The following is a 20,026-nucleotide window of genomic DNA, read 5'->3' as shown; positions in this document are numbered from 1 at the left end:
GTAATTGAGAATTTGGGGGAGCCTGAGAGGTAGACACAGTAACAGACTGAAGAAAGTGAATGTGAATAATAATACTGTTATATGTACAATGGGAACAATAGGATAGAATAATAGTAACACCTCACATTGATTGAGGACTTAAGGCATGTTCTAAACTATAATCCTCTCATCAGTCCTCTGAGGACAGTGCTTCTTATTATTCTGATGTATTGTTTATATTTCCTGTTCTAATTATAGTATAGGATTTATATAGGCTCTAGTTATGTATAGAATACAGTTCGTATGATGTTATATTGTGTATTTGTAATTATGTATCACAATATCTGAGAATAAAATGGGAAGCTATATTTAAAACAATGCCACCTATCAGATGCAAGTTTTACCATGTGGAATTTTGATTTTATTTATTGGTGCAAATAGTTGGTTAAGATTTGAAATACTAAATAGTGAGCCAGAATTGCAGGGAGAATATGCGTGAATATGGTGGCTTTTTGATTTTTGCAGAGATGGAGTCTTAGACTCATTCTTACTTGGAGTTTCCTATAACCAGTGCAGAAGAGAGGAAGGGAGAGGAGGAAGGGAGGACCGAATACTTGTTGAGCACCGCCACGTGGCAGGAGTGATTCTGTGCCATTCCCTCTTTGGAGTGACTTGGCTATGTTATCCATCGCCCACCAAGTATTAACAGATTATTAACCAAATATTCTCCTTTGGATGTCATCTATGGGTCAGAGGGTACATAGAGGCTTAGAGACACACATCCAGATAGAGATGGAGATAATGATTGAGATGGAGGCATCTCATGTGTGTGAGAGACAGAATGGTCCAGACGTCTCTGGGTTCCTCACATTCTGAACTATCTCTCAGGGCTCAGAACTGGGAGGCTGGTCCCTGGGACGCTGGACCCATGACGGAATTGACATCAACAACAACTTTCCTGACTTAAACACGCTGCTCTGGGAGGCAGAGGACCGACAGAACATCCCAAGGAAAGTGCCCAATCACTATATTGCAATCCCTGAGTGGTTTCTGTCCGAAAATGCCACGGTGAGTAAAAACACCCCATAATCTGTAGAGCAGCGGAGGCCAAAGTTAACCCCCATGGTATTTGCAGAGGATATAACATTTAAAAACAAGACAAAATCATTTTTTCTTTCATGATTTCTCCAAATGTAAGGAAGTTTGCCTTTTCAGTTGCTATTTGAGGAGATTCTTCTTAGATGAGAAATCATTTAATTATATTTCTTTACAACTACACAGCACTTTTTCCAAAAAAATTCCACATGAATTGTGTGTGTTTGTTGTGGTCATTATTACCCTCATTTTTGGCAGTGCTATGAAATTGCAGCAAAATTATCCTTAGACTTCCCTGATTAGTTGAGGTATCTTATTTTTATTTTAATAAGTCCCCATGGATTTGTAACACATGGTGTTTCTTCAGAAAGAAAAAATGCAATTGGATGAGAAACGTTTTCCCCAAATTTCTTAAGTCTAGTTTCACCAAAAAGTATCTTAGAGAAGGTCTGATTTTCACAAAATGTCCAATGTCTTTTATTGCCTCCTCTGCCCACAATAAACTCTCTTTATCCGTATAGTCCTTGACCCTATACGTCCATGAAGGGGTTTGCCTCAACTGCTGTATAAGTAAGGGTGAGATTTCACTATAACAAGAGAAAAAAGAAAATAACGGTGGCTTAAAGAGGTAGAAGTTTGTTTTCCTTTTTCACATAAGACCCTGGTGGCAGATGATTCGGGGCCAGCAAATAGAAGCCCCATGATCATCAGGAACCTAGCAGTCATCTATCTTTCTGCCTCCACATATTAGCATATGACTTTCACTCTTAAGGTCATAATCCAAGATGGTAGTTGATCCTCCAGCTGTCATGTCTTTGAAGGGAGAGAAGAGAAAAGGTTAAAAAAAATTCCCCTCTCAGATAAGCCAGTTAATTTTAAGAGACATTCCTAGATTCCTGCATAATACTTCTGTTTAAATCTTTTTGGCCAGAATTTAGTTAAAACACAGTATCAAGCAACTGCAAGGAAGGCTGGGAAATGTAAGCACATCACAATCTCCAAAAAAGTAATGGCTCCTCTTCTTAAGAAATCAAGGAGAAAGGATGAATGGCTAGAGGGCAGCTCTTCAGCTCTGCCTCAGAGCTCTAGCTCATGGCACACGTGGGTACCACTTGCTGGAGGAGAGCCAGCATGGTTGCCTCATTTAGTGATGCACAGGATGGTGTTTTTCAGACCCTCAAGAAGCAACCAGTCAAGTGATGGAGACAGATAGTGGCAATACCATCTGGTTTAGTTAGGATGCTCACGTTTCCTAATTCCATCCTATAGAATCTCTCTTTTTTTTTTTTTTTTTTTTTAAACTAACATACTAATGTCATCTGGCAAAGCTGAGAATTCAAGTGATGTTATAATCTGGGAAACCTTGGACCAAAATTGCAATATAGTTGCCAGCTTTCTTAGCCCTGAGGCTCTCAGAGATAAGTAATTATTTTAGTACAGTTATAGAAAGTCCTTGGATTTCAGTCTTTGCTTTAAGACTGGGATTTAGTTTTTGGAGCTTGTTCTTTAGAAACACAAGGAGAATTTCATAACTTTACCATTACAACACCTTGTTCAGTTACTAGCCATTAGATAAGAAATCAGCAAAGATAAAGATTTGAATGGCAATTAACAGCCTTGACAGAAGGGATCCAAAAGACTTCTACAACCGACATGTAGATAATACAGTGGATATAAATTTTCTGAATGATTCCTGGAGCATTTTCAAAAATTGATCATGCTCTGGGCTGTAAAGGAAATCTCCACAAATTTCAAAGAATAGGAGTCAGACAGACCATGACTGTCTCACCACCATACAGTTAAACTAGCGGATGGTAATAAGATAAATGAAAGCGTCACCACACATTCAGAAAAAGTTTTAAAAACTTCTAGATAATGGGTCAAAGAGAAAGTTCATACTGGCAACTAAAAATTAATTAGAAATCAACAAAAATGAAAATACTACATATCAAAATTTGGGGACTATAGCAAGGAATTTATACCTTTGAATGATTATATTCCAAAAGAAGAAAGGCAGAACATTAACTAACTTAAGAAGCTAGCAAAAGAGGAGCAGAACAAACTCCCCAAATGTAGAGATATTGTAATTAAAAAGAACAGAAATCAATGAAACGATAGGAAAAAAAAAAAGGAATTTGTCTACAGAGAGAAGCAGGTTATTGATAAGTATTTGACCATATCAAGCTTTCTAATTTTAGCTTCTAACATTGTCATTCCTCAGGGTGAGGAAAACAATTTTTTTTTTTTAAAGTACCTTATTGAAGTATAGTTGATAGGAAAATGATTTTAAATGGCATTAATTATAAAAGTTTAGTAAATTCAGCTACATCAAAATAAGAAAGCCTGCTCATCAAAAGACTTAAAAAACTAATGAGAGGAGGTTAAAAACTGAGAGATGTTATTTGAAAATTACATAATTGGAAAAGAATTAGAATCTTGGAAAAGATAAAGAATAACAAATGAGAAAAAATAGACACAACTCAGTAGAAAAATGAGTAAAAGATACAAAGAGGCAATTTGTGGAGGAAGAAACATATGGTGAATAAACAAGAGAAGATATTTTGTGTTACTAGTACTGAGGAAACGGAGGTGAGAGAACATTGCACACCCATTGACTGGCAAAACTAACAGTAGCCGAGCCAGCGTTGGAGAGGCTGTGGAACAGTGGATATCTCATACATCGTGGGTGAGAGTGTAAATCAGACAGTGACTTTGAGAGAGAATTTGATGATCTTGGAAAGTGGACTGTGTGATGACGATTACACTTCTGGTGATTTCTGCAGGGTAAATGTCAACACAGGTATACCAGAAGACCACACTAGTTGAAAGCAACCCTGTTGGTCATAGCAAAAAAACAAAAAAAAATTGAAAATGTTCCTATATGCCCATCATCACAAGAACAGATAAATGATACAATCTTCATCCTGAAGTGAAAAAGACTGAACTATAGCTTTATGCAACAACACGAATGTGTCTTAGAAACATAAAGTAAAAGGAAAAAAATTACAAGAGACAATCATCAGTGCGGTTACTCCCCCCCTTTTTAGACTAAAAGAGAGTAAAAGCAAATAATATATATACATAGACATACACCTATGGAATTAAAAGAGAATCAGAATCATATCATTTAGGGGTAGTGGTTACCCTTGAGTGGGCAGCAAGAGGATAGGACAGAGGGGGTTGCATATGGATGCAGAAATTGTCAATATATGGTGGATCTTGGGGTGGATGGTGGGTTCACGGGGGTTCATTATATCCAGGTATATAAAAGCAGAGGGACAGGCATGGACCAATATTGATACTGTGTCATGAGCTAAGTCCTGACTAGTCCTACTCAGGGCCCCTGGTGTGTTTAAGAGCAAGAACAAAGCTTAATGAACCCTATCTAGTCGCTTTCACCCCTTGATCCAATGTTCTATGCTGCATAGTTAAGCCATTTGCAATGTCTGTTTCTAACCCATTGTCAATTTTGTTTTTTCTATTGGAATTATCTTCACAGGGATCAGTAACTTAGGATAAATATTTGATTCATTGATAAGTATTTGATTATATCCAGTTTCCAATTTTAGCTTCTAACATTGTTAGTTCCCTTCCTTTCTCTTAACTTTTTATCATTAAAAAGTCAAGCAGATAAAGCTGTAAAGGACTCCCCCCACTGCCCACCCTATGTACCCATCTCTGCTTCAACACTTAGCCATGCTTGTTTCATCTATTACCTTCCGCCACTTTCCCCTCCTTCCCAAGATTATTTGAGGCAAATCTCAGGTGTGATGTTTCATTTGTAAATATTTCTTTAAAGTATTCCTGTAAGTATCTTTAAAATATCAGACTCTCTTTTAAAGCCATAAATGATTATATTATTATACCAAAATAAATTATTTCTTAATATTGTAAAATATCCAGTCAGGGTTCACATTTCTTCTATAATCATTTCCCATCTCCCTCTCTCTCCGTCTCTCTCTCTCTCTCTCTCACACACACACACACACACACACACACAGAGATTTAGTTGCGATCCAACTAAAGCACATTCGTTTTGATTGGTTTGTAAGTCTTTTTTTTTTTTTTTTCCACTGCGCCACGACGGGAACTCCCTGGTTTGTAAGTCTTAAGTTTCCTTTAAGCTGCATGTTTCTCCTGTATTACCTTTTTTCTTGCAAATTTGTTGTTGTTGATCTCGCTTGTAACAACTAGGTTATAAACTCGATGGTCTTCTAGCATTTTCCATTGTCTGGGTGCTGACTGTATTCTTATGATGTCACCTGGCATATCCCTCTCTGCTTCCTGTAAATTGGCAGTGAGGTTCAGATCACTACGCTATGTAGAACAGGAAGGGCTCGGTAAATGCAGCCCGTGGAGGCTTTATGGGAACACAGCCACGTTCATTTGTCTGCCTCTTGTCCCTGGCAGTACCCTGCTGCGAGGGCAGAGTTGAGTCGTTGTGACAGAGACCGTGTTGCCCCAAAGTCTGAATTGTTTCCTCTCTGGCCTTTAATAGAAAAGGTCTGCCGACCCCTGTTCTAGAGGCTTGGTCACATGCAGGGCTGGTGCTTTTTTTAGCATGTGTTCCTTTTTCAAGAGGTGCATTATGTTGGGTCAGCTCCATTTCCCTGCTCTCTGTAGCCACTGATGAACATTAGTTCATTAGACGGACCCATTCATTCAGCGGAGTCGCTGCATGTTGAAACTCTATCATATGCCCTCTTTGTGCCTTAACTGGAATATTCCTCCCAAAAGAAATGTCTCTGAATTTCTCTCTCTCTCTTTTTTATATCTGTTATTTCCACAATGTCTAGTTTTTCCAGGACAGATTTTGAAATTCTAAATTTTGCTAAGCTGCTTCCATAACGTGGTTGCTTTTGCAAGGATGTCCCTATTTGGAAAGCTGGAGAGAGGAGGCAGTGTCCTTCTTGCTTCATTTCTCCAATGTATTTGAATCGGGCACGTTCACAGGTGGCGGCGGAGACCAGGGCCGTCATAGCCTGGATGGAAAAAATCCCCTTTGTGCTGGGCGGCAACCTGCAGGGGGGCGAGCTGGTGGTGGCCTACCCTTACGACATGGTGAGGTCGCTGTGGAAGACGCAGGAGCACACCCCCACGCCCGACGACCACGTGTTCCGCTGGCTGGCCTACTCCTACGCATCCACGCACCGCCTCATGACGGACGCCAGGAGGAGGGTGTGCCACACGGAAGACTTCCAGAAGGAGGACGGAACTGTCAATGGGGCTTCCTGGCACACTGTGGCTGGAAGTAAGTCTGATGGTCCTGCCATCATCTGGGGGCCAGAGGATGACGGACTCCTGGGATGGGGGTGGGGAAGGGAGGGGGAGCCTGTGGACCGTCTCCTCCCCATCCTCCCTTCGCCACGGTCATCAGCGTCATAGCGGCTTGAGCATCCACTTACCAAGCGCCTGCACTGCAGGGACGCCTCTTCATCCGTACAGTAGTCTCGGAGGGGGTCTGACCGACTCCCGACTTAATGCATGAGATGAGCGGGGCCGGAAGGCATCTGTCCAAGCTCCAGAGGAGCAGAGCTGGGGTCTCTTTGACTTGGTGGTCTGCTCTTAGCCACTGAGCTTTTTGGATGTTGCAGGGTCAGAGAGTGTAAGCATAATAGACTTAGGCGAAATGCTGCCCCGGAAAGCAAACCCAGCTAAGGGGCAGAGAGCACGCTGCTCCTGGAGCTGGAGCCAGGGCTTTGTGCTCAGAAGCCCTCTCATTGTGGAGGCTGTGCCTCCTCCACACGTGGGCATGGCTCCCACGCTCAGACTTTGTCACACATCTTCCGTTCCCTGGAGGCCTCCCAGGCACAGCCGGGCATCTGGTCAAAGCCCCATTGTTGTGATGCAGGAAACATGAGGTGCTATTCCCAGCATCCACTTGGGACAGAGGGGCTTCCAGCAGCGAGGTCAGAAGTTCCTTTACAGCAGCCAGAGGACCCCGTGGTCCAAGTGTCAGGATAAGCCCTTCGTTTTCTGTGTCAGGGCTGCTCCTGGCCTTAGTTACCAAAGGAGGAGGGTTAAGGATGTCACATTCCCTAAGGTCCCTCGGCACTGAGGTGGCAAAGATCCCAAACATAATGTTCCTCGCGTATTTGCTTGACTTTGTGAAGGTTGGTCAAACCTCTGTTGAATCTGAAAAATATGCCGTGTCGGAGGAGTCCCTGTCGTGGCTCAGCTGTAATGGATCCGACTAGTATCCCTGGGAACGTGGGTTCGATCCCTGGCCTCATTCAGTGGGTTAGGATCTGGCGTTGCCATGAGCTGTGGTGTAGGTCACAGACACAGCTCAGATCCCATGCTGCTGTGGCTGTGGTATAGCCAGTAGCTGTAGCTCCGATTGGACCCCAGGCCTGGGAATGTCCATATGCTGTGGGTGTGGCCCTAAGAAAAAAGGAAACAAAAAGGAAAAATAAGCCATGTCAAATAGACCTCCTGGGTTCCAATTCTAGTTCATCACCTAAATGCTGTGTGACTCTGGGCAAGTTACTTGACCTCTCTGAACCTCCATATGTTCTATGTATAAAATGGGCTTGATGAGAATGGTGGTGGCCATGATGATCATGGCCCCTCTGGGTCTATTGTGAGGCTTATGTAGATGGTGGATGTGTGTATTCTTTGTCTAGCTTATCGGAAACACTCAGCTATGGTAAGTTTCCACCCCTTCTGGCCCCTCTTCCCGTAGCACGCTCACCATGAAACCTCTGTCTCAGCAAATCCCTATTCTCCATGTTACTGCACTAATTACCTTTATTTTCCTTTGCTAGAGATTCAGCCTTCACATACTTTTCAGGTATGTTTCAGCCCTTGGGAAAAGAACAGTTTTAAAGTGGTAGATATTTGTTCCCGTGAACATTTAAAAACACCTACATTTTAAAGCTTGCCATTTCTTTCTTGGTTTCATACTGAGTAGAGGTGTTTCATTTATCTCCATCTTGGTTTTGTTCTGTACAAAGTAAAAAAAATATGTCAATAAAGGCAGATACCTATCTATCTATCAAGAAAATTTCCTAATAGCCGGCTTTTTCAACTCTAACCCTAAAAACGGACAGTAATCTTTACATAAAGTATCTGTTTATTTTTTATGGCTGCTGTGATTAAATTGGGTTTGGACACGGCTGGATTCGTCAGCAGCGGGGTCAGTGGCAATGTTGGGAAGAGCTGGCTGCCACCTCATCACGTTGGCAGCATTTGATTTGTTTCTATCAATTATATTTTCCATTATTTCGGGGACTTTTGTGGCAGAGCCAATGTAGTGGCTCGAGCCTTTTAATCATTCTTTCTGCTGGCGGTGTGATGAAGTCTACAGATTCTCTTTTTGGAGATTAATGAAAGGCAATTTCTAATTTCCTTCCCTCCCCCTCCCCGCTTCTCCTTTGTGTCTGGGTCTCACTCACTCGTTAGTGGTGCACTGACAGGCCTTAGTTAGTGGAGAGTGGGCAGCTGGGAGCAGGGTTTGGCCTGGCTCGGAAGGCACATCGTTTGTAGTGTGCATTTCAGCTGCAAAGGAATGTGAGACCCTTTTTAAGGCCACCCTCCTGTGTCCTCTCCCCCACAATGAAGACGGACGTTGTGACAGCATCGGGCACACAGAGCTTTAAGGAACACTATTGCATCTTGAAGCTGTGATGAGAGCAGGAATCCAGGCAGAGAGAGAACACAGAGGAAGTCTGGTGGTCCCCAGGTGGGACCCGAGGCTGGGGACACACCATCTGGGTCACCCCGTGGCGCCTGCCCACATGTTTCCCTTTTTCCTTCTTTTTTTTTTTGGTTTTTAGGGCCGCACTTGTGGCATATGGAGGTTCCCAGGCTAGGGGTCAAATAGGAACTACAGCCACTGGCCTACACAGCCACAGCAACACCAGATCCGAGCCACGTCTGTGACCTACAGCACAGCTCATGGCAACGCCGGATCCTTAACCCACTGAGGGAGGCCAGGGATTGAACCTGCACCCTCATGGATGCCAGTCAGATTCATTTGCGCTGAGCCATGATGGAAACTCCTACGTTTCCCTTTTGAAGCCATTTCTTACCAAGAATTCTCAGCCACATGACATTCGAGGACGGGCAGGCGTTCGGCGTTAAAAAGACAGCCTGGCTTGAGTTTTCCATCATTCTCCTGGCTTCTCATCATTTTGACAATTCTGCTAGCACTTCTGGGGCTTTGAAGGCACGCACTTATTGCCAAAGGGCAGGCCCATCTCAGGATTTTTCAGTATCACATTGATTTATTTGCCCTGCCCGTGCTGACCGGTGGGCAGATGTCCGTGGCCTCCCCAAGTTCTCTGTCCTTCCGCACTTCCGGTTCCACCCAATGAGCTGACCTGGCATCTTGACCAACCTTCTTCAACCAGACCAGGCCCTGCCAAGGATTTCCCATTCCCTTGACACTGTCCCATCCCCTTTTATCCCACCACTGTCATTGTCCTGATTTTAAGACAAATGTGACCAGAGGCCCCTCACTGCTGACATATGACTGGTTTGACTCTGGCATCAGATAGAGAGAGTGGCCTTATATTTTGTGCCATTTTGTCTGTGACCTTATCAGTTAGGCAGCAGACTGATACAGAATTGCTCCTTCTTTTTTTTCTTTTTTTTTTTTTTTTGTATCTTTAGGGTCATACCTGTGGCATATGCAGGTTCCCAGGCTAGGAGTTGAATCAGAGCTGTAGCCCTGGTCTATACCACAGCCACAGCAATACAGGATCCAAGCCGCTTCTGCAACCTACACCACAGCTCACGGCAATACCAGATCCATAACTCACTGAGTGAGGCCAGGGATCGAACCTGCGTCCTCATGGATGCTAGTCAGATTCATTTCTGCTGAGCCATGATGGGAACTCCCAGAATTGCTCTTGGCACCCAAAGCTGTGAGTTTTAAACAGACGTTTGTGTGGAAGACCGCATCACGAGCGTTCCAAGGACGACACATGAGCACCAAGGCTGGTGGACGCACAGGAGGACCTGCTTTTTCCCAGTTGACCCAGAGAAACCAGCCCACCTGACTTCTGCTGTCAGTGGCCTTGACCCTCAGAACCCAGAGAGGACGTGGTGGAGGCGCTGGAGAGCCCTCCCGCCATCACACAGAACATAGCAGCACGTGTTCTTGCTCGTGACCCTGTTCCCCCCAAGCAAACATGTTGGGAAGGGAGCCACTGGAACTGTAGGCCATCTGACATTCATTTACTAATTTTGCAAATGTTGGGTACTGTTGTGTTCTGAAGGGAACCCCTCAAAAATACACCCACTCCCTAATCTCCAGAACCTCTGAGTGTGACCTTGTTTGGGAAATGAGTCTGTAGTTGTAATTAAGGGTCTCAAGATGAGGTCATTGTGGGTCACCCAGATGGGCCCTAAGATCAGTGACAAATGTCCTTATAAGGGACAGAAGAGGAGAAGACAGACACTGAGGCAGAAGATGAAGACAGGGGCGGAGATGGGAGGGACGTGGCCACAAGCCGAGGAACGAGCCAGGGTCTACCAGAAGCCAGAAGAAACAAGGCAGAGCCTTTGGAAGGAGTGTGGCCTAGCCAGTACCTTGATTTCAGACTCCCGGCCTCTAGACCTATGAGAAGATCATTTAGTGCTGCTCTAAATCACCCAAGCTGTGGGCATTTGTATCATCAGCCCTAAGACGCTAATACAGGGACCAAGCCTTATCAAAGTCATGCCAGGATTCATGAGGCTGTCTGCTTTCCAGCCAGGTGGTCGGGGCATCTGCCCTTTGGTCCCCAAGGCAGTGACGAGCTGGGGCTGGACGTTACACACACCTGGGTTCAAACCCTCACTCTGTCCAGACACGTGACTCTAGATACATTCATCCCTTAGCTGTTCTCGGACTCAATTCTCTGAGCTGTAAAATCGGGCTACATTACCTGTTTCTCTGCTGGGTTTGTGCTAGATGCAGAGGGTGAAAGATGGGTCCTGGCTTATGTAAGACACTCACCAAGTGGTGGTACGGATAGCTATGTTTATGAATTAGAATAGAAAACTCGGTTAAAAAGCTGTAGCTGAGAGCAGCGTGTGTATTGAGCTGAATGTAATTAAATGCTAAAGACCCATAGTATTAGCGAATGATACCTTTATCCTAAAAAAAAATAGTATTAAACTATTATTAAATTATTCATAAAATAAAAATAATTGTATCTCAAAAGTACTTAGGGGCTTCTGCCACGGCTCAGCGGGTTAAGAACCCAACATAGTGTTTGTGAAGATGTGGGTTCAATCCCTGGCCTCACTCAGTGGGTTAAGGATTCGGCATTGCTGCAAGCCATGGAATAGGTCAAAGATGTAGCTCAGGCCCTGCATGATTATGGCTGTGGTGTAAGCCAGCAACTGCAGCTCTGATTCGACCCCTAGCCTGGGAACTTCCATATGCTGCAGGTGCGGCCCCAAAAGGGAAAAAATAAAAATATAATAAAAATCTCTTATTTTAGTCCTTCTTTTGTCAAAAATGTTCTCATACATTCCCCATCTTCCCCATCAGCCATTCCGGCAGCATCTTTCTCTCTCTCTCTCTCTCTTTCTCTCTCTCTCTCTCGCCCCCATTCTGTCCCCCAGCAGCAGCTCTGATTAATTTTTTTGTCTTGAGTCGCTACTCGATACCTCCTTGTTCAAACAAAGTCCTCTGTCACCTTCTTGAATTCTTGCTGCCTCCCGGTGCCGCTCTGAGCACCGTTCAGTCAAAATGTTGTCCGCTCGGCTCGGCAGGTCTGAACGACTTCAGCTACCTTCACACCAACTGCTTCGAGCTGTCCATCTACGTGGGCTGTGATAAGTACCCGCACGAGAGCGAGCTGCCCGAGGAGTGGGAGAATAATCGGGAATCCTTGATCGTGTTCATGGAGCAGGTATGACGTGGGCACAGGGCTGTGATGGGGGCCAGCTAAGGAAGGAAGCTCTTCCGTGGTCAAAAGCCTAGATCAAATGAGTACTTTGACTGTGGCCGCTGTCCCTGGCTGGCGACTAAAGAGTCGGAAGAAGCTGTTGTCTGCAGTTCTAAGTCAGTGTCGATGGCTCCCCCTGGTTCACGGTGAGGGAGACTGCTCCCAAGGTTCTAGGATGCTGCTGTGGCAGGGGGAGGAAGTGACATGTGTCCAGCCAGCTGGCCCAGGTCCCTTGTATTCGTCTGCAAGGGCTGCTTGAGGAAATACACAGGCTGGGGGGCTTACACAACAGAAGTTATGGTTCTAGAGGCTAGAAGTCCGAAATTAAGGTATCCGCAGGTGCTTTCATCTGCAGCCTCTCTCCTTGGCCTGCAGACGGCCACCTTCTCACTGTGTCCTCACGTGGTCTTCGCTGTGTGCACACACTCCTGGTGCCCTGTGTGTCCAAATCTCCTCTTCTTATAAGGACACCAGTCAGATTACAAGGCCCACTCTTATGGATTATTTTAACTTCATCAGCTCTTTAAAGACACAGAGTCCAAATGAGTCGCATTCTAGGGTGCTGGGGTAAGGACTTCAGCATGTGGATTTGAGGGGCACCCAGTTCTTCCCATAACAATGCTGAGGCTGAAGAACACTGCAGCAGGTGGCAGAATGTCACCTGGAACAGTTCTAACAAGTGCCTGCAGTGGTCCTGCTTGTCGCTGGTGAGGAAGCCCTGCCGTGTAGGTCAGGCCCCTGCCTGCCCTCCTTTCCTCCTGCTCTCAAGGACACGCCTGGGTTGTGGCATTGAGCAGACTGGTTCTAGTTTGCTACTAAAACTAACCAAATAAACCCCGTGCCCCACTGAGGAGTAGACTCACAGAGGCCAGAGAAATGAAAGTGAATGTTGGGAACAAAGCCAACTAGTATCCATGAAGATGTGGGTTTGATCCCTGGCCTCACTCAGTGGGTTAGGGATCCACTGTTGTCGGGAGCTGTGGTGTAGGTTGCAGATGTAGCTCAGATCCCACGGTGCTGTAGCTATGGTGTAGGCCAGTACCTGCAGCTCTGATTCCATCCCTAACCTGGAAACTTCCATATGCTACAGATGCAGATCTTAAAAACAAAAAAAAAAAAAGAGTGACTGTTGAACTTCGTATGACTCTGCTGTGACTCCCATTCACCAGGAAGATCCCAAGGCTCTCGGGGTGATTGCCTTTCTTCCATGGGTTCTCGTAGATGAGTCAGAAGAAGCAACCAGCTAAGGGCTTGGCCTGCCGGCTTCCTGGCATCTCCACTTGCACACGGGTGGCAGAGTCCAGCACCAGGATGCAGCATCCAAGTCTGATCCGTGAGGGTCCTGGGGGCAGGGAGGGGGTCAGTGCAGCTGCAGCACACCCTGCAAGCACACCCTGCTGGCACACCTCGCTGGCACACCCCACATGCACACCCCTGCTGGCACACCCTGCTGGCGCGGAAGGATAGGAACCTTCTCTGTCCTCTCAGACATCCAAAGCGATGATCCATGGAGGTCCTGTCGTGGCTCAGTGGTTAACAAATCCGACTAGGAACCATGAGGTTTCAGGTTTGATCCCTGGCCTTGCTCAGTGGGTTAAGAATCCGGCATTGCCGTGAGCTATGGTGTGGATCACAGACACAGCTCGGATACTGCGTGGCTGTGACTCTGGCATAGGCTGGCAGCTACAGCTCCAATTAGACCCCTAGCCTGGGAATCTCCATATGCTGCAGGTGTGGCCCTAGAAAAAGACAAAAAAAAAAGACACACAAAAAAGTGATGATCCTAGTTTAGCCAATGAACCTCCAATTTCCAGGCATAGGAATATGTCTAAAGAATGTCACTGGCAGCATAGGGATGTCACCTTCGCTCTTCAAATGGGGAAACTGAGGCACGAGGTTCAGAGTTGGTGCGTGTCATGTGTCATGGCACCTCAGGGGAAGGGGGCTACAGACTGAGTTAGGACTTCCAGAAACATCTTGGAGTCTCTTCTCGCCTCTTTGACTCTTAAAGTCACTTAGTCTGTGTATTAATCTATACAGACCAGGAAAGTCAAAATAAATGTGCCTATAAAATTAAATTCTGTTTTTGCTGGATATGTGGCTTTTTTTGTTTTGGGATTTTTTGTTTGTTTGTTTGGCTTTTTTAGGGCCATACCTGCAGCATATGGAGGTTTCCAGGCTAGGGGTCAAATCGGAGCTGCAGCTGCCAGCCTAGGCCACGGCCACAGCAACACCATATCCGAGCTGCACCTGCAGCCTACACTGCAACACAGGGCAACACTGGATTCTTAACCCACTGACTGAGGCCAGGGATCGAACCTGCGTCCTCATGGATGCTAGTCAGATTCATTTTTGCTGAGCCACAGTGGGAACTGCTGGATGTATTTTTTATGAACCATCTCTCATCCTAATATTTTCTAATATTCTGGAATATTTTAACTACAGTCAAAGACTTTCCAGTAGATGGACCCCGAACGAATACAGAAATTTATACACCACGTCTACACAGGCCAGGGAGCTTCTGAGCCAGATGTGGCTTCGTCGGGGCTCTTGGTAGCCTTGGGCTGGCGTTAGGGTAATTGCCCTCTTGTTGTGCTGGTTGGTTGAGCAAGTCGGTGAACTCACCTGTTTCTCCTCATTTTTGCTGAGCAGGTTCATCGGGGCATCAAAGGCGTGGTGAGAGACTTGCACGGAAAAGGAATTCCAAACGCCGTTATCTCTGTAGAAGGCATTAACCATGACATCCGCACAGGTAACTGCGAATGTATGCAGACTCTTTCTCAGGGGGAAATAGCCGATTTCTTTCAGGACTTTGCTAGACTGAAAACCACAAGTCGACCTCCAGCAACGTATTCCTTAGACCTGTCTTAGCTCTTTCCTCTCACTTTCCTAGAAAGCAAAGTTTTCTGGCTTCTCTCTGTCCCTTATTCCAGTGAAAACCGGAAGCTCAGAGGCTGGAGGACCCAGTGAAGGTTCAGGAGGCGGGGGTGGGGGGCTGGGTTCAGGTGCCGGAGCCATGGCGTGATGTTTCTCTCCTCACTCCGGAGCTTCGGTGCTGCTGGGAAACAGCTCTGCAGACACTCCGAGCATCAGCGCAAGGCTGCCCAGTTCTTTGCTCATTAGAAAGTGATATGAAAACAAGCCTAGGCTTTCCCTCGTGCCCCAGGACTGTCGTCACTTGGGATGGCACTTGATGTATTCAGGGAGAAATGGAGAAACAGTGACCTTGGCTTTGATGGAGGATGTTGCGGCATGATGCAATGACAGATGCACGTGGAAAAGAATTGGTTAGACACTTAGGCCAGATTGTCAGCAAGAGTTCTGATGGGGATGGGGGGGCCATGGCCATGTGTAAAGTTACACATGGAGGTTTCCGGATGTGGGGGGAAACTTTGGGGTGCACTGCGTCCAGTGGGGGGTGCTCTGCTTTGCTCTGAGCTGCAGTGCCCGGGGCACTGGGTCCTGCATTGGTCCCAGTGGGTGTCAGGACACATGACCACAAACTGGGGAGCTTTAAGAAAGAGAAATGTGTTCTCTCACAGTTGCGGGGAGACCTAAATCTGAAATCAAGGTGTCGCAAGGTTGCGCTCCCCTGGATCCTGGCGGGGGGGCAGGGGGGGGGCAGGGGGGGACTCCTTTGGTTCTTCCAGCTCCAGATGACTTCAGGCCTTCCTGAGCTTCCTTGGATGTGTCACTCCTGCCTCTGCCTTCGTTTTCTTCTGGCTCCTCCTCTTCTGTCTCTGATGAGGACACTTGTCACTGAATTCAGGACCCACCGCCTAGTCCAGGGTGACCTCATCTTGAGATCCTTAATGACGTCTGCAAAGACCCTCTTTCCAAGGAGGGTCAATTCACAGGTCCTGGGTAGTAGGATGTGGGCCATCTGCGGGTGAGAGTTGGGGTGGGGAGAGGGGCCTCATTGAACCTGGGGTAGGTCCCGCCCAGGTGGAGAGAACAGACTCATCTGTGAGAGAAAGGACATCGTGGTTGCCATAGAAAAACCACTCCGCCCCCAGGTGCACTTGAACTGGCAGAAACAAGACGACACCGACTTGGCCTGACCTGCACTTGGTGGTTTAAGGGCTGACGCTGCGCTGGGACGGCCAACCGCCTGGCCATTACGTGATGATCCCCAGAGGGCACAGGGGGAGGCCCAGTGGGGCTTGAGCCTTGGGCTGGAGATTCTGCATGCAGTGCCCGTTCCCTTGTCCCCACGCTGTTCCTCCTGAAGGAGGGAGGGGCCCTTGCCCGCTAGCTGTTCACAGACACCCTGTCCCCCAAAACTGACCCCATTTGCCCTACTAGGACACAGAGGCTCTGGGCGTTAGGACGGGGGAGGCTGGGGCGCAGACCTGTGCCTGGCAGAGAGGGCCCGTTACTGTGCAAATGGGGCAAGTGCACGTGAAATGTCGCAAAGCCGTAGATTGAAGTGTGAGGCGGTGAATCGCGAATCATCTTTTTCAAGGCAGCTGCCTATTTCTTCATTCAGCCCTGTTTCCTGACTGTCCCCAGCACCTGCCCTCCAGGACCTCATGGCCACTGAGCGAGGGGCGACACATGGGGTGGGATGGCATTTGGTACCAGTAGCCCCTCGTAGGCACACACTGATTCATTTGTTCATTCACTTAGTCATTCAGTCATTCATTCAACAAATACAGATGGAAACTTGTCACGGACCAGACACGAGAGGTGCAGGTGAGCCTTGTGAATGACACGGGCTGTTTGGTCTGGTTCTGCAGAGGACTGGTATTCTATTTATTTTTATTTTTAATTTATTTTATTGAAGTATAGTTGGTTTACAATGTTGTGTTAATTTCTGCTCTACAGCAAAGTGATTCAGTTTTACACATACCTAGTCTTTTTCATATTCTTTTCCGTTACGGTTTATCACAGGATTTTGAATATAGGTCCCTGTGCTACACAGTAGGACCTTTTGCTGTTTATCCATTCTGTGTATAATAGTTTGCGTCTGCTAACCCCAAATTCCCCGTCCATTCCTCTCCACCCCATCCTTGGCAACCACAAGTCTGTTCTCTTTGTCTATGAGTCTGTTTCTGTTTCACAGATAAATTCATTTGTGTCGTATTTTAGATTCCACATGCAAGTGATAACATAAATGATATTTGTCTTTCTCTTTCTGACTTATTTCACTTATTATGATAATCCCTAGGTCCACCCATGTTGGTGCAAATGGCATTATTTTATTCTTTTTCATGGATGAGCAGTATTCCATTGTATATGTGCACCGCATCTTCTTAATCCATGAACCTCCATACTGTTTTCCATAGTAATTGTACCAATTTACATTCCCACCAACGGTGTAGGAGGGTTCCCTTTTCTCCACACCCTCTCCAGCATTCATTATTTGTAGATTTATTAAAGATGGCCATTCAGACCAGTGTGAGATGGTACCTCCTTGTAGTTTTGCTTTGCGTTTCTTTAACAATTAGAGATATTGAGCATCTTTCCACGTGCCTATTGGCCATCTGTATCGGGCTTGTATTTTAAACATTATTAATAAGCTTCTGCATAAAAGAGTGATTCGTCAACAAGCTTGGAACATTCCTTGGGCTGTTAGTGCCTTGTACGCAATGTGAGGAAATGAGAGTTTTCCTGGGAGCAGGAGATAAAACATCCCCCGGGCCCCACAAGCCTGCACAGAGTGCTTTGCCTAATGAGCTTGGAATTTCAAGCCCCTGTCATCGCAGAGACAGTTTTGATGAGCTAATGGGAAACACATCCCTTCCCCTCTCACTCCTCCTGTAACTAATTCCCAGTGTGTTCTCACCGTGAGGAATCTGTGCTTCGTGGATGGTGCTGTATTGTGTTGGTTTCAGCGTCCTTGCGTGCTCAACATAAGCTCCGAATTTGCCTGGATTTCCGTCTGAGGCTTATGTGATCTGACAAGCTTTATTCCAGGAGGGATTTTGCATAAACTAAACAGGGGTAGTCAATGGAATTCCACAGAAAAGAGGCTTTCAAAATACATGTAAATAGGTTGGCCAAACACTGAGCTCAGAATGCCATGTGACTGTCCTTTGTTTGGGGGACGTGAACCTGACCTGCTAATGGCCATCCATTAAGGCCCAGGTAGTCCCTTCCCTCCATAGTGACAGGCGATGCCAGCGAGGTGCCCACCTCCCCCAGCAGCTCCACAGAACACACAGCCCTGAACACACACCTGACAGGGCGCCAGGGTGTGATGGAAAGGCGGCTGGCACAGCAAAGGCGGGTCGGTGGGGGTGGGGTGGGAGGGAGCCTTTGCCATTGTGCAGAGAAAAAGAATTACAGAGCCTTCTTAGAAACATAAATTTGAATCAGTAGTGCTGACAGGCATTTATTTATTATAGGTTTCTTTTTCTTTCTTCTATTTTTTTGTCTTTTTAGGGCCACACCTGCGGCATATGGAAGTTCCCAGGCTAGGGTTTGAATGGGAGCTACAGCTGCTGGCTTACACCACAGCCACGGCCACCCCTGATCCTAGCCGTGTCTGCAACCTATACCACAACCCATGGCAACACAAAATCCTTAACCACTGAGCGAGGCAAGGGATTGAACCTGCGTCCTTATGGATGCTAGTCGGGTTCGTTGCCACTGAGCCACAATGGGAACCCCCAATTTATTATAGGTTTCCTTCCCTTCCTCTGGGTCCCTGAGCACCTCCCTTGGTGAGAACCTGGGCTGCCCTTTCTCTGGAGTGTTTCAAACTGGCCTCCACGTGCCCTCGAGGTGGGCGCTTCCATGGAGGTCTTGCCTCCGTCCAGCTGGCGTTCAGGGAGGTCATAGTGCTGACACACCCCAAGTGTCAGGCCTTAAGAAGCCCACCGCTTTACCAGGGCCAGGACCGTACAGGGAGGCCACTCACACTCGGGACACGTGGTCTGCAACATGCAGGGGCGGCTCCCACAGGTTTGCCCAGGGAGCTGGGGGTCTGGAGAGATGGCTCAGAGGGTGCCTGCCCCAGGAGGCACAGGCCATCTGATTGCAAGACAGAGGAGGCTGGAGTTCCCGTTGCGGCTCAGTGGGTTAAGGACCCGATGTTGTCTCTGTGAGAGTGCAGGTTCAATCCCTGGCCTCCCTCAGTGGGTAAAGGATCTGGTGCAGCCATGAGCTGTGGTGTAGGTCACAGATGCAGCTCAGATCTAGTGTTGCTGTGACTGTGGCATGGGCCGGCAGCTGCAGCTCCAATTCCACCCCTGGCCCAGGAACTTCCACATGCTGCAGGTGCAGCCATAAAAAGAAAAAGAGAAAAAAAAAACCAAAAGTGGCTGTACATGGCTTTGGGCTTCTGAAAAGCCACAAAGTGGCACTTTATCTTTATTTAGTTGAGAACTGAACCATGCTTTTTTTTGGGGGGGATCAATACCTCTTTTTTAAAGTTTGTTTTATTAACATGTAGTTGATTTACAGGGTTGTGTTAGTTTCTGCTGTAAAGCAATGTGATTCGGTTACACAGATACACACTTTTCCCTATTCTTTTCCTTATGGTTTCTTTCAGGAGATTGAATATAGTTCCCTGTGCTTTGCGCTAGGACCGTGGTGTTTATCCAGTCTGTCTGTGTGTAATCATTGGCATTCTCACTGCACAAAGACACAGGGCACGGTGCTGAGAAATCCCGGGTGCTGCCTGCCTGTGTTGTGGGCACAGGACTCTCACGGTGAGGCCTGTTCACCAGGTAGCAGGCCATGTGAACGTGTGGCGGACAGCTGCCTGCCTGGCTCATTTGTCACGACGCCTTGTGCCCCCGTGAGTGCACTGCATTGCGTGGGGCATCTCAGATGAATGAAGACTGTGATATGAATTTAAACACGACGCTTCCGGGAGTTCCTGTGGTGGCTCAGCAGGTTAGGAACCCAACTAGTAGCCATGAGAACGCGGATTCCATCCCTGCCTCACTCAGTGCTTTGAGGATCCGGCGTTGACGTGAGCTGTGGTGTCGGTCACAAATGCAGCTCAGACCCGGTGTGGCTGTGGCTGTGGCAAAAGCCAGCGGCTGCAGTTCTGATTCAACACCTGGCCTGGGAACTTGCATAGGCCGCAGGTGCAGCCCTAAATAAATAAATGA

At 46.8% G+C, this 20,026-nt stretch overlaps 1 protein-coding gene across 4 annotated transcripts in view; it reads left to right on the top strand.

Moving 5' to 3' along the window:
* Nucleotides 1-20,026, top strand: part of CPXM2 (carboxypeptidase X, M14 family member 2) — a 129,858-nt gene that overhangs the window by 107,338 nt on the left and 2,494 nt on the right. For all 4 annotated transcript variants that reach the window (XM_021073605.1, XM_021073606.1, XM_013983826.2 and 1 more), the window contains 4 exons: nt 868-1,047; nt 6,028-6,325; nt 11,785-11,924; nt 14,613-14,712. In XM_021073605.1, the coding sequence (XP_020929264.1) occupies nt 868-1,047; nt 6,028-6,325; nt 11,785-11,924; nt 14,613-14,712 (718 nt within the window). The remainder of the gene's footprint in view (nt 1-867; nt 1,048-6,027; nt 6,326-11,784; nt 11,925-14,612; nt 14,713-20,026) is intronic.

The sequence above is a fragment of the Sus scrofa genome, chromosome 14 (assembly GCF_000003025.6).
Source record: "Sus scrofa isolate TJ Tabasco breed Duroc chromosome 14, Sscrofa11.1, whole genome shotgun sequence".
NCBI lineage: Eukaryota > Metazoa > Chordata > Mammalia > Artiodactyla > Suidae > Sus > Sus scrofa.
The sequence above is the reverse complement of the archived record's forward strand: the minus strand, read 5'-3'. Positions and strand labels throughout refer to the sequence as shown.